This window comes from Hippoglossus hippoglossus, chromosome 7 (genome assembly GCF_009819705.1).
Source record: "Hippoglossus hippoglossus isolate fHipHip1 chromosome 7, fHipHip1.pri, whole genome shotgun sequence".
Taxonomy (NCBI): Eukaryota; Metazoa; Chordata; class Actinopteri; order Pleuronectiformes; family Pleuronectidae; genus Hippoglossus; species Hippoglossus hippoglossus.
In genome coordinates this window covers 7,787,392-7,801,147 of record NC_047157.1, presented here as the reverse complement: position 1 = coordinate 7,801,147, position 13,756 = coordinate 7,787,392, and the positions used below count along the sequence as shown (strand labels likewise).

Genomic DNA, 13,756 nt, shown 5'->3' with positions numbered 1-13,756 from the left:
GCACAATATTATATCTAACATCACACAGCGGCCTCTAAATGTACCAGCCCATTGAATGATATGTTCAAATGCTGCTAAACATTGAGAAGACCCACATGGGTTGAGTTTAAATTTGTGTGTGTCACATTGATATGGCAGACACTACAGCATTGAAGAATGAAATCACCAGTCATCAAAACAGAGTCATGAATCAAAGGAGTGTAGTGGCTCTCAGCATCGTACACACACACTGTCATGATCACACTCGTTACATGTGACTTCAATGTGCTACATAAACCCCCATGGCTGCTAATTAACATACAGAGATGCGATATTACACATGACAGCATTAATTTGAATGACACAACATTTGAGTTGGTTATGAGTCTTATACTTTAATCCGAAAACAATATTACAGTAAATCTTACAGTAAACCCTGTGACGTTCAGTCACAATACATTTGCAAGACACTTCACTGATGTGACACAGAGAGCAATTTACATTCAGGAAATAATTGCACATTACAAAAAGAAAAAATGTAAACTCTCGTTCATGAATCTAAACATATCCAGGCCAGAAGGTACAGAGTGAATCCATGGTGAGAATGTACAAGGGCACCGGTGGCTGTATTCTGTGTTGGTAGTGGCTGAGAATTCATCAGGTCACGGAGACATGGTCAGGGTGTTTTTCCTCTTGGAGTCCCTCCGTGGGATCGGCACGAAGCTTTTCACCTCTTTGAAACATAACCCTGTGGACAATAAGGGGAAAACCATTTGCTTTCTGCATGTCCACAATGATTAAAACTGAAAAATAAGTTGAGGACATATTGCATGGTGTTTTAACATTAATTATTCATTACCACATAAACAGAAGCCCTGCATTAGAATGTTTGTATAGGTGTAAATAATTCAACGTGGCCAACATGGTAGACACTTAAAAGAAAATGTCCACTTGGACCATTTGAAAAGCACATTGGTAATACTGTTCCACTGTTTACTGTGTCCACTATAGCTGCTTTCAGACGTAGAGCCCCCCCCAGAGGGGAAAGCCAATGTTCGAATCTGTTGCTCAGGACATTTTTCAGAAATTTCCTGCAAACAGCCAAGTAAAATGTCATGAATAAGTCAGACTAAGACCAAGGGTGAAAATGTCCAGAAGAATTCACAGCAAGATCCTTGAATTATTCCCTGGGAATATGATGAAAACGGTGAGGGGGTGTGTGAAAACAAAAACATCCTTGGTGGAGGTGAATATCTCAGGATGAAAAAGAGGTGCCATACACAGAAATCACGCCGAACAAGATGTGAACTTGGAAACACAACGATACTACAGAGCTTTTGGCCATAAGGGCCGACTGCAGCGTTGATGTGCTGTAAACCAAAACAGTGATTTCAACAGCCTTGTTGTGAACGTGTCCGACTCGGACAATCTCCTGCTGCATTCTTCAAGTGTAAAATGCAAACACCCAACCCAATTTTCCAGAGTTCATGTCTGAAAACAGCTTATGAGACACAAGCATATTAATTCTGCTCACATCTTTCTCATTTAACGCCATATAACCCCAAAAAGTAATTTTATTAAATTGTTACATGATGGTTATTTCTTTCTAATAAATGCTAAATTATAGTTTGTTCACTTACGCTTCCACTCCTCCAGGGACAATATAGCGTTGTCATGGCTGTCATCATAAGGCATAGGCTCAGGAAAGTCGTCTGGGTCCCTCAGGCCGTCGAAGTACGGGTGCTCCAGAGCCAGCTCTGCTGTAAGCCTCTCATCTCCATCGAGAACCAGCATCTTCTCCAGCAGGTCGATACCTGCAAATGGTCAGAGGAACAAAAACAGTCTGAACATAAAAATCATCAAACTGTAGATGTCAGTGAATGTGTAAAACGTTTTTATTGACATTAGCCACATGCCAGATTGCTGCAGCTTTCCAGAAGATGAAGATTAAATAATACAGACAAAACACACAGAGCAAAACACACACTATTTTTCTGCTGCTAGAGACGTAAAATATCTCACTTATAGATTTTCTCCTGTGCTCTATCTGCCTCACACTGACAGTCCGTGCAGGGGGAGTCATTATTTCGCTACATCACTCAGAGACAGAGAGAAGCTAAACAGACGTAATAAGCAAACGAAACACACGATTACTGTGAAAACAAACTCCCGACCCTGACCTCCTTTGGTGGGCCAGCGCTGGTGGAAGACTCTGGTCATGTCGAGTCTCTGTGTGCGGTAAAGGGTAAATACAAACATTTGTGGATGAGTCGTGTGGTGCCAGTCGATGTATTTCAACTTACCGTTTGCACTGGCTCTGGGGAACAATGTTGAGAAGTCTTTTCTGGGATAGCGGGGAAGAGCCTTAATATAACTTTTAGCCTGATAGAGAAAAAAAAAAAAACACAAATCAAAAACAGCTTATTTAGAGTGAGTTATCTTGAGAAAGATAAAAATATACCTTTTTTTTTGCAATCCACAGAATTTAACACAAAGCAACTCATGAGCCTAAAATGTAACAATAAGTAGATAGGTTGTTATTATTGAGTTTGGTAGAGTGAGTGGTGAAGACGTGTTACTGGTGGTACCTGGTAGATAAAACTCCTAATTTTAAAATTATTTACACATCTTAACTTTAACCTTATAGAACACATCCTCCTTCATGTTTTGTTGATGCACTGCCTTTTCTCTAGTGCCACCCTCAGGACAAATTCTAAATCTTCAGCATGCCAGTATTTTGGTATGAAATATATACTGCAGCCTCTAAGGGCTGCTAGTGAGACTTTATTCTTGTTAATGTAGTTTTCATGGGTCTTGAGGAAGGATTTAGTGAAAAGTATGATTTGTAAATGAGTCCTTAGCATTTATCTAATTCTGTTTGACATTAATCTCATCTTAAATGTGATGAATATTAACAAAATATTATTCACTACAGGGATTTAAAAACCTGTCTGAGTGAGTAATGGCAAAGTACTCTTTCCTGAGGATTATGGTTGCAATATTTATATAATTTATCTTATATTTTATTCGTATTTATATTATTATTATTTTTAATGTGCCTTAAATGTGTACATGTATGTATGTATACATTCATTTCCCTTTGCTTGTTTGTTCTGTTTTTGGAATACTTTGACTTTCATTATCCTGTACACCCTGTATTTGACTCTGTGTTTTTATACGTACACTTAATCATGCCGGCTTTGATTGAGGTTGTTTTATTTTGTATGGAAACAATAAAAAGCATAATTTGAAAACACATCTGAGTGATACTGCAGTTTCATGACATGCTGTATTTGAGATATATGAACACATGCAGTAATTTATCCTACCTCTGGACTGTCCAGCTTCTGGATAAACTCTGGTCCCGGCACTCCAGTCGCCTTCATGATCTGAGTCAGCTGGTCCATGTCTGGGGTTACGATCAAGGATTTTAAAAACCTGGCGAGTTCTGGTGCTTCAGTAAGTGTGTGTCCACACAGATTCAGTGGGAAGTATGGGCTTCCAAGCAGGTCCATAAAGCAGCAAAATTAAAGTCATTTGATAAGACAGTGGCAGCTTTATTTGCGAACCGGTGCTATAAATCAGTGAAGTGCAAAAGGTGCCAAATAGAACATAAAAAGCAAACATAAAACATGCAGAAGAAGTTTGTAATAGTGCAGTAAAAGCAGCACAGGAGGCTGCCTGAGGAAATTTGTTGCTTTTGCTGCATGTAATTCACTGTAACTCCTTTTCCTTCCATGTTGCACCTGATTTATGATGCTCACCATCAAATAAAGCTGTCGCTGTTTAATCAAGAGGCTTTCAATCTCATTTATTATCACAATGATTTGATGGATCTTTATGTGAGGTTATTTTGGCGTTCACTGAAACTTGTCATTACTTAACATGAGATCAGCTTCAAAAGTTCATGTCCAGTCAAAGGTGAAAGGATACAGTCTTTTCCTTTGAAAAAAGTTTTTCCATTGATCATTTCTGCCATGATACAGCCCACAGACCAGATGTCCACTAGAATAAACACCAAAGAAAAAAAACATCAGTGAAAATCCAAGCAGGAACCACGTCACATCAACACAAGAGTGTTTTCAGTTTAGCTCAGTGGAGCAGAAATGAGGAAGGTGGCATTTAAATGGTAGAGCAAAGTTCCTATTCTCAACAGAGCGCAGAATCTATTGTGCTGTTTACACTGGGAACACTCAGTAGGTAATACAATCCTATGAAGGGTGTAAACTTGCCAGAGAGGCTCTCTGTGCCACATTCCATCCTGTAGATATAGTTTACAAAATGAGAAACCTCCTATAACATCCCCTAAATAAACATAAATCCTGGGAAAGTCACTTTCATCTCAGTGACAGTTCAGTCGTTCAGTCTATCAGGCTGCTGTCAGACCCAATGGAAAAAATAAGATTTATTGTCAGAAGGACACCCATGCGACGTCAGATGGATTTCATGCACCAGTGACATTAATATTAAAAAACTGCTGATCTCTAAAGTAACATAAAAGCCAAAAATAAAAGACAGAAATCCCCATGTGACACAGTGGAAACAGTTGCAGTCACTGCACCGACAGACCAACTGAACACTGAGACGACAGTGGGGAGGACGCGGGTGAGAATATGTAACAGCTATGATTGTCTTGCCAGTCTGGGTGTAGTGCATCCAGTTCAGAATGACCTCAGGGGCCCGGTACCAACGGGTCACCACGTAGCCTGTCATCTCAGCATCAGCCCCGCGAGCCAGACCAAAGTCCAGGATCTGCAGTAGAAACAAACTCTGATCACCACCGGCACAAAAACCCTGAATAAAGTAGTGTAAAGTAGGTATCTGTTAAGTTTATAAACCGCTAGACAACGTGTTCGATTCTTGGTTAAAATACAAAGTGCTGCACAACAAGAAAACAATGGCTAATACAAAGTGCTGCACAACAGGAAAAAAGGTTAAAAAAGTGGAGGAAGTACATGAATAATACTGGTGATATAATAACAATAGAGGTAAAAGAAACAATAATAGCCTAGTAAATTCAGGAATTTGCCTTCTGAAAAACGTGTGTTTTTAGCTGAGACTTGAAAGAAGACATTGTCTCAGACAGCCTTATTTCCTCAGGCAATTAATTCCAGAGCCTTGGGACCCTGATGGCAAACCCTCTGCCCCCCCCTAGTTTTCAGCCTAGATTGAGGAACCGACAGCAGACCCCAAAGACCACAAGCTGCACTGAGGTAAATAAGGATTTAAAAGATCAGAGATACAGCCTGGGGCCAGACCATGAAGACCAATAAAATCAACCAATAACATTTTTAAATCAAACGTAAAACAAATTGGGAGCCAGTGTGAAAACAATAAAACAGGTGCAATGTGTTCATATGATATATTATGTATTTTATCACATTCTTTTATTGCAGCTGCACCGTCATTTAAATGTGTTCATGTTGTTTATGTTTTTCTTGTCCAATCCTTCAAAGTACCAACCTTCAGTTCGCAGTCTTGGTTCACTGCCAAGTTTCCAGGCTTAAGGTCCTGTAAAACAGAATGAGCTGAGTGTTGGTTACTTGTTGCACATAGTGATTAACAGAAAATTACAGCTCTGGCACTGTGCAGATTCAGAACTACGCCAAGGGAAGAGCTTTAGCGCTTGTAGTTCCTGTAGCCTCACACGGCTCAGCTCTTTGTCTCAGTCCTGCTGTGGCATTTGTGCAGATTCAGTCACACAACCCTGTGACATAATGTGTGATAAGTATTGGACTGTTAGTGAGTGTTGATAACACCTTCACTGCTTTAGGAATCCCTGCTGTTAATAGCAGGATAACACTTCAAACAGAGGACCGAGCCAGGGTGTGCACAACCATGCTTTCTGCAGACGAAACACAAACACACAATGACCTGATCACTAACAAGTGCACACACGAGCAGCTCAATGAGAATTAAGTTTAGCTGATAAATATGTTGAGATTAAAAAGCTAAGAACGCAACACTGCTCATTTACTGTCAAGTATTTGTAACAGAGGGAATATTAATTTACTATTTTCTTGCATCTACCACTTATTATTTTATGCACATTTGAATTGATTATTTTCCTGCATTAAATAACAACGTTTGTCTTGGAGGTGGGATATGATTTCTTTGTTGTTGTATTAACGGCGCTGCCTAAGATGTTATGTTCGTGCTTCATTGGAGTAGCTCTACTTTCCCTGCTCCACACACACCCACAGCTGTTGGCATTGGTGCAGCAGGGTGTGAGGACAGCTCCAGACATGCAGTCAGACATCAGAGGTGAGTCAACTCATCTTACCTGTTGGGGCAGGGTTTATTCTCACATTGATAGTGATGATGAATTAGATCAACATTACTCTTGCATGTCCTTCTTAGGTACGTGAATATGTGCACAGGCGAAGAATTACACAATAACTACTCTATCCACGGAACTTAGTGGAAGAAGGGGACATGGGCCAAGAAAGAAGCAATTGTGGGCCAGGAATTTTATTTCACTTTATTTAACATTTTCTTTTCTTTTTACCAATTGCCAAGTGAATAGTTCATGGATCTAAATTTTTAACACAATCAGGCGTGTTTAGTGGACTGTTATCTACGAGTGTGTATGATTGAATTTAAGCAGACTGTTGGACCTTGGCTGGGGAATCTGCTCTACTGAGTGCCACTCTAGTTTTCTCTAAGCTCTAACGTCAGCTCTGCTCATTGGCATATTGACGTGTACTTACCCTGTGGATGATTCCAGCCTTGTGGATGTACTGCAGACAGGGAGAGACAACGCAGGCAGACATTGATTAATATTGCATTCACATCCAAATGTAATGCTATGATTTATCATTTGGTGTATTTTTAATAAGGCTGGTTTTAGTAGAATGGCTGAATGCATAAGTTCACCAAAGTAAGTTCCTGACAACAAACTCGCACAGAGTGGAGTTTCATTTAGAGAATTTTTATGGCTCATGACATGTAGAAAATAAACTATTGTTCTTAAGAATACATCTATACTTCTTTCCTTTCTTAAATAACTTATAATTGCTATAGTTATATAGCATTCACTATGATTTTGTCTTACAAGGCACAAGAAGTACCTGTACCTCTCATTATATATATATGTGTGACATGATTACCATAAAACATAATCAGCCAGCTTTGAGACCTGGTATTAACATCCTGAGTGACCAGCTCTGGTCGGAACGCACCTAATGCTGAGTTGGTCTGGGACACATGTGGCCACATTCTTTTCATTGTATGTACACAAATGGATCGTGAGCCACATATAAAGGACCTACTCAGCTGACGTCCTCTGACCCACTACTGTTTCACAATGAGTCAAACATATTTTTACGATTCTCAGTGACCATGCATTGATTTCTTTGGCCACAGTATCAACACAAATCACCACATAATGATTGATACTTTTCTTATATTGCTCAAATCTGTCTTCATAGCTGCACAACATTCTTTCAGTCCATCCTGATCCCTCTCTCTACCGCTCGCACCAACAGACACACACACACAAGGACATCTGACCCATCTACAAACTGGTTCACAAACATAAATGACCTACGAGATTATTGCATATAGAGCAGCAAAGGGATCGGGTCGCAAATGGTCACAGAAGAAACACGACGAACTTATCGCTGTGAACTTGTGATCGGATCTCTAAGATCAGGATCTTATTACCAGGTCTGAACAAGGCCTTTGATACCTTCGCAATAAAAACCTTTCAAAAACTTTTTGAAAGGTTGGCTTCCTTCGCTTACCCTGAGTCCACAGAGCATCTGGTAGACGAGGAACTTGACTTTGTCCTCTGTGAGGTGACCTCGCACCTTTGACAGGTCAGTAAACATGTAAGGCATCACCAGGTAGCTGAGGAAAAAGAGTGAGAGAGAGAGGTAGAGCATTAAGAGATTAAAATTATCACCTCTGCCGAAAAACTCCAAACACGATAATTCACATTCGTCAAGTCAAAGATCACAACTAAGCATAAAACGAAGCTATCCTTTACCCAGTGAGTCGTCCCACTGTTATTTTACACACCATTAATGCTGTAATCCATGTGTTTTCATACTTTCATTGAATGAGCTTAGGGTGCTTGTGTATGTTTATGTAGGCCTCAATATACAGGATTCTTCCAAATTATTGTATTCTCTTAATGTGCTTCAGTCCACATTTGAAGCTCTATGCATATGTCTTATTAACTCACTAAACTTTAAAAAATGTAATACATTTAAAGTAATCATTCAGTTCAATAATTGTCTGTTATGTTGTATAATTTGACAGAGTGTGTGCTATGTCAGGAAGCACACATCAAAATTCCCCAGTGAACCTAAAGCTTATTGTTCAATACTAGTAAGATAAGATTGTACCACCATGACAACCATGACACATTTGTTGAGAAATCCTGACTGAACACACACACTGGTCAGTTTCTTGGCAAGCTCCTGACTGACCATAGAGTTTTGTGATTGGACTTCCTGAAGTTCCAACATCAAGACACAAAGTTCTATCCTGATTTTAGGTATTTAATGGATTTTGTTCCCTCTATAGTGATTCATTCTTATGCAGTTTGACACTTTCAGTTGCGCTATAGGGTCTTAAGTATGCGGATTGTATTCATTGCTTCGGTTTTAAGGCTGTTGGGCCCTTTACCTCCTGTTGAGGAATTCTCAAAGCTACGAGGATGTTTACCTCCGCCAAGTAGGTTGTATTTTCGTCTGCGTTTGTTTGTCTGTTGGTTTACAGGACTAAGCAAAAGCTACTGGACAGATTACCACAAAACTTGGTGGAAGGATGTTGTATGGGTCAGGGACAAACCCATTATCCTTTATCAATATGAGATGTTGATTGTTGATTTCTCAGAGAAAAATTCATGTGTATCAGCCATGTTTAGGGGACTAAAATAAAAAAAAATCTGGATCTAGTGAATTTAAATGTGGTTTCTTAGGGGGACTGTTGGGTCTTGGTGGAGGTATGCGCTCTACTAGTTCTCAATGCTATACAGTGATAGTTTAGAGTGATTCCATGTGGCAACAGTTTAGGTAAAGCCAGTTCTTCTTTCAAATGACAATGCCCAAGTCAGTTTTTCTCTTATCAGAGACTCACTTATTGTTAAGCTAAGCCCAAAACAGAGAACAACCATTGTTCCCAGTCCTGTCGGCAATGCTGAATGTGAACACTATGCATCAGAGGGGCGTTGTCTGACTCTGCCTGAGGGGGGTGTGCTAATATGCTGAAAGATACTCACAAGTCTTGGAAGTCATTGAAGCCTGGGGCAGATGTAAACACATTGAGAAGTCCTATCACCTGGTTGGAATGAAAAAGAGACGTGACAGTTACAGAGACGTGGGAGCAGGCTTGTATGAACGTAGAACAGATTATTGGATCTAAAACTCACAATGATTGTGCAATCGTGAGGCCAAAAACAAACCCCCAAGAACTGCCACTCTGTGAACAGAAATAGGAAATAAGGTGGAAATATGGTTCGTTCTACTCACATTTTCATGCTTCATGTGTTTGAGCAGCCGCAGCTCTCTGTAGGCCCTCTTTGCAAAGATCTCTGACTGGAAGGGCCTGTGGAGTTTCTTGATGGCCACTTTCTCTGTAGTCTTCTCATTTATTGCTGAGCTGTGGTGAATAATGAAATAAGTCAGGCTCTGCAGGCTGAGTCTGCATGCGTTTGCTACTTTCACTGTGATTCCACTCGTTTGAAGTCGCAGCAGTGGGGGGAAATGACAGAGGCCGTTTTTTCAGATTTCACTCTTGGTAAGAAGAAGCTCTGCATGAATTCATATGACACAGAAAAGATGCTCTCAGATAGAGCTACTGTATGTGGGACTCATTGGCTAACTGATTATGTGTGTGAGTGTGTGTGGGTCTGTGGTTTATTGAGTGTCAACATGTAAATGTTTGGCAGCTGATGATGTTTGCAGTGATCTGCAGGGCATCACATCGTAGGAGGAAAGGCTTGTTAGGCTATTTGGAGCCGCATCCACCAACACACTGTACACACATCACTTATGCACAGCGCTGTTGACAACACTGACACATTCATAGGATACAACATTCAGTTTTACATGCAACAGATGATCCACGTCAGATAAACATCTAAAACAAACACAGTGCATTTCACGCATACAGTGGACAATGAAATGGTCAAATACGTGTCTGTGTGTTACTTCCTTCTCCTCCTGCATCTGCAGTTTCTCACTAGATGTTTCTATGAGAGATGTGCAATTTGGCAAAATTACAGATAATGGTGGTGGTGGCATGATCCCAGTTCTTCAGATGGTGCATCTTTTAAAGGTCAGACATTTAAAGCTGAGAAACCGACCATAACCCCCACATTACAAAGCTGAAAACCCTGGTAACCAAAGTCAGCGAGTCATTATCTGCTGGTCTGAGTCCACGATGATAGATCTTGCACCATTTCAATATTTTGAAAAAAAAAACTAACTTCTCCCTTTCACCACGTTTCTCCGAATGTTCTTTTAGACTTTTCTATTTTTAGGCAAATCCCAATTGAAACAAGAAGGTTTCATTTTCCCTCCACTATAAAAACATACTTGAAAGAATGAGGACAGCTTTGAATGCAAATTAATATGAATTAATTAAGGAAACAGAGAAAGTTATAGTTTTACAGAGATTGGCCCTTTGGTTGGTAGGGTTCTGTTGGGGGGGGGGGGGGGGGGGGGGGCATGTAGTCATACGCTCGTGGATAGGTTATAGGATGGAGGTGCATTTGGATAATGTTAATATGAATCGACTGCAGAGTTGTGTGAATGCCAACTTTCGTCCCACACTGATTTTATTTATCTAACAACATGGCACCTGTAAACCAATATCGCTGAGTGATGCTGTCTTTGCATGAATAGATCACTTATATCATGTAATATGAATTATGTTTAATTTCATGTAACTAAATACAAGCAAATACATGTAGAGACATAGTGTGTAAAATATACATGATGTTATATGTGTTCACGTACAAATATATGTGCATAGGTGTTACGAGACACATTTTTGACCTAATCATCTATTTTAATCATTCTATTATGTTTTATTTGGTCTTTGTTTTACTATTTCCTCGTGTGTAACTTTACTTTCTGTATCTGTGCTCTGCTGCTGTGTGATCTACAGATTGCTTTCATTTCATTTTTAAGTTGTGAAGCACAGGTGCTAGATTATTAAAGTTTATTATCATTATAGATATATATATGATCTGATTCTGTGGCTCTCACCATCGGAGCTTGTATATAACAGCATGTGGAGATGTAAGTGCATAGAGGCCATCTTTAACACACAGCTACATCCCCTGTTATGGTACATAAAGCATGTATGAGAGCTACATGCTATGAGGCTGTGACACGCTGCTGGCCTGTGTAATAAGAACGTGTAATAACTTGTTCTACGTCTTACTACAGTGTCATGAGTGTTGACAGTGTGTTGGAGTCCAGGATGTAACCTGGGCCCACCTCAGGCTCAGCAGCAGCCACACGCACACACCCACCCACACAGACACACACACAAACACACACACACACAGACACACAAACACACACACACACACACACAGACACACACACACACACAGACACACACACACACACACAGACACACACACACACACACACACAGACACACACACACAGACACACACAGACACACAGACCCCCCCCCACACACACACACACAAACACACTGTAGAGTAAAGGCTGTAACACTCACCACACTGTGCCGTACGCCCCGGTGCCTATCTGTTTGAGCCGCGTGAATCTCTCCGGTACTTCCCACACCGTGCTGTTGATCTCCTCCCGGACGAAGTGAGCCTCCATGGCGAAGGTGAGAAGGTGGCGCGCGAAGAAGAAAACTTCTCCTCTCTCCTCCTGATCGCTCGTTCACGACGTTCAGCAAAAACCATGAAGCAAAACACGGCTCAAGCGCCAGGTGATGAACAGCACATGTCACTTCCGCTGTGGCTTTTCAAAATCATGTCCGCGAGACGTGTAATGATAAGTAATAATGCACTTTATTTATATGGCCCCTTTCAAAACACAGGCGCAAGGTGCTATACAAGTTGAAATTGAAAAAGTGAAAGCCAACCACGAAAAAGTGTTATACATAAGAAAAGAGTAAAAAACAAGGTAAAAATAAAACAACAATTAAAATAGAAGGTAAGCTCAGAACTAGGAGAAAGCACACCTATACAAATGTGGGGTTAGGGTTAACCTCTGATCCTCAGCTGGGACTGAATTGTCAACAAAAAGCGAGCAAACAGGCTGTGGTATAAGGGTAGTGTATCCACACTGGCATCCTGAATTTCAGAATAGAATTTAAATCCCTTCTCCTCAGACGCAATACCCTTAAAGGTCAGGCACCATCATGTCTGAAAGAGCTCATTGCACACTTCCCTTGATGCATATTCATATTCCATTGATACACAATACTAACTCCACGTCCTCTCGCGCCAGTATCTTTCTCATAGCTTACTCATCTGCCACCTCCTGTTGTTTTCTGCAGGTGTTTCTGCCTCTAGAGCTGCAAACAATCCACTCTCCCCATGATCCTGCTAAACACACACTGATGCAGTTATTACTAGTAGTTTTATCAATAGTCTTCTTCTTCACCTTATAATACCGAATATGGTGCAGACTTGCTCTATATGACAAGGCCCCAAGATAGCTTCTGATATGATTTGACTTTATTGGAATAAAATGGACCTGAATACTAAGTTTTAAATGTTCTTGTTACTGGGCCAATAGCTTTATTAGTCATGGCACTAGCCTTTATTTTGAAAAGAAAAAAAGAAAACGTCCGGTATAATCGTCACAGTGTTGTACTGTTGTAAACTACAGTTAGTCTATTCCAGCAGACAACATGTTGTCTGTAGCAGCTTGAGGACCAATCAGCATGTAGTACAATACAGGACTCAGTTTTCAGAAACACATTCCACTTAAAAAAAAGCTTTATCCACCAAGTGGAAAATAAATAAATGACGTAAACACCTAACGAACCATGAAATCCCTGGTGTGAAAAATCTGACGAATTGCCTGCTCCAACATGTCAATGACTCCATTTGCTCCCACCCACACACAGTAGGTGTTACTTGCGATGAATAATTACTGTACATTGCCTGGAGTTTATGAATCACGACAGTCTACTGCAAGACATTCACAGTTACAGGAGAGGAGCAAAAACATGTACTACACCCATTATCAAATGTTTAAATATCTATATAATTAGATGTTATAAATATCTTTCACAGATTTTTGCTCGCTTGTGTAAACCACAACAACGGGTTTCCCTTGAGAAGACAGAAAATCAAATCAACACTACAATCAACACTGTCATCATGATACATTCTCAGGTGCTGCTCCCATGACAGCTGATAAAAGACTGACCTTGTGAGCTGCATTTAGTTTTTTGTTTGTTTCCTCTCCATCTGAAAGAGTGTCCTGTTTCAATGATACAAACTATCAGGTAGTGCCGTTATCAGGACTGCATTTATCAATGTCCGTGCAATACATGTAGGCCTATGGATATATACATATCTATACCTATATCTATCTTTGGCAAGATCCATCAATAACTATACAAAATGCAACCTGATAATAATATGAAATACGTAGTTAGATGAGGAGGAGACTATAAGTCTGTGCGTTTCGGAACAGACTTATGTGTAACAGGAGATCGTAAGGAAGATATTAACAACAAAAGTCCAAATCCAATTAAATGATTATACAGTAAAACAATACAAAAATCCCATTATGTTACTGATGTGTAATGGCTGTTTGTG

General features: G+C 40.2%; 1 protein-coding gene across 1 annotated transcript; it reads right to left on the bottom strand.

The window, feature by feature from the left end:
• Positions 1-359: 359 nt before the first annotated feature.
• Positions 360-11,917, bottom strand: mapk13 (mitogen-activated protein kinase 13). The gene is made up of 12 exons (XM_034589714.1): positions 11,689-11,917; positions 9,459-9,588; positions 9,209-9,267; positions 7,725-7,830; positions 6,690-6,719; positions 5,443-5,490; positions 4,617-4,731; positions 3,913-3,984; positions 3,309-3,388; positions 2,283-2,361; positions 1,620-1,793; positions 360-727 (listed from the first exon to the last, which is right to left on the bottom strand). The coding sequence occupies exons 1-12, from the start codon at positions 11,793-11,795 to the stop codon at positions 642-644; spliced, it is 1,086 nt and encodes a 361-aa protein (XP_034445605.1). The 5' UTR covers positions 11,796-11,917; the 3' UTR covers positions 360-641.
• Positions 11,918-13,756: the final 1,839 nt, after the last annotated feature.

Excerpts from the sequence above, each read along its gene's own strand:
- mapk13 (XM_034589714.1), bottom strand. The coding sequence starts at position 11,795 with ATGGAGGCTCACTTCGTCCGGGAGGAGATCAACAGCACGGTGTGGGAA. Across the intron at positions 7,831-9,208 it reads TTCAATGACTTCCAAGACTT|CTACCTGGTGATGCCTTACA; the intron begins GTGAGTATCTTT and ends CTTTTTCCTCAG. Across the intron at positions 4,732-5,442 it reads ACCAAGACTGCGAACTGAAG|ATCCTGGACTTTGGTCTGGC; the intron begins GTTGGTACTTTG and ends TTTCTACTGCAG.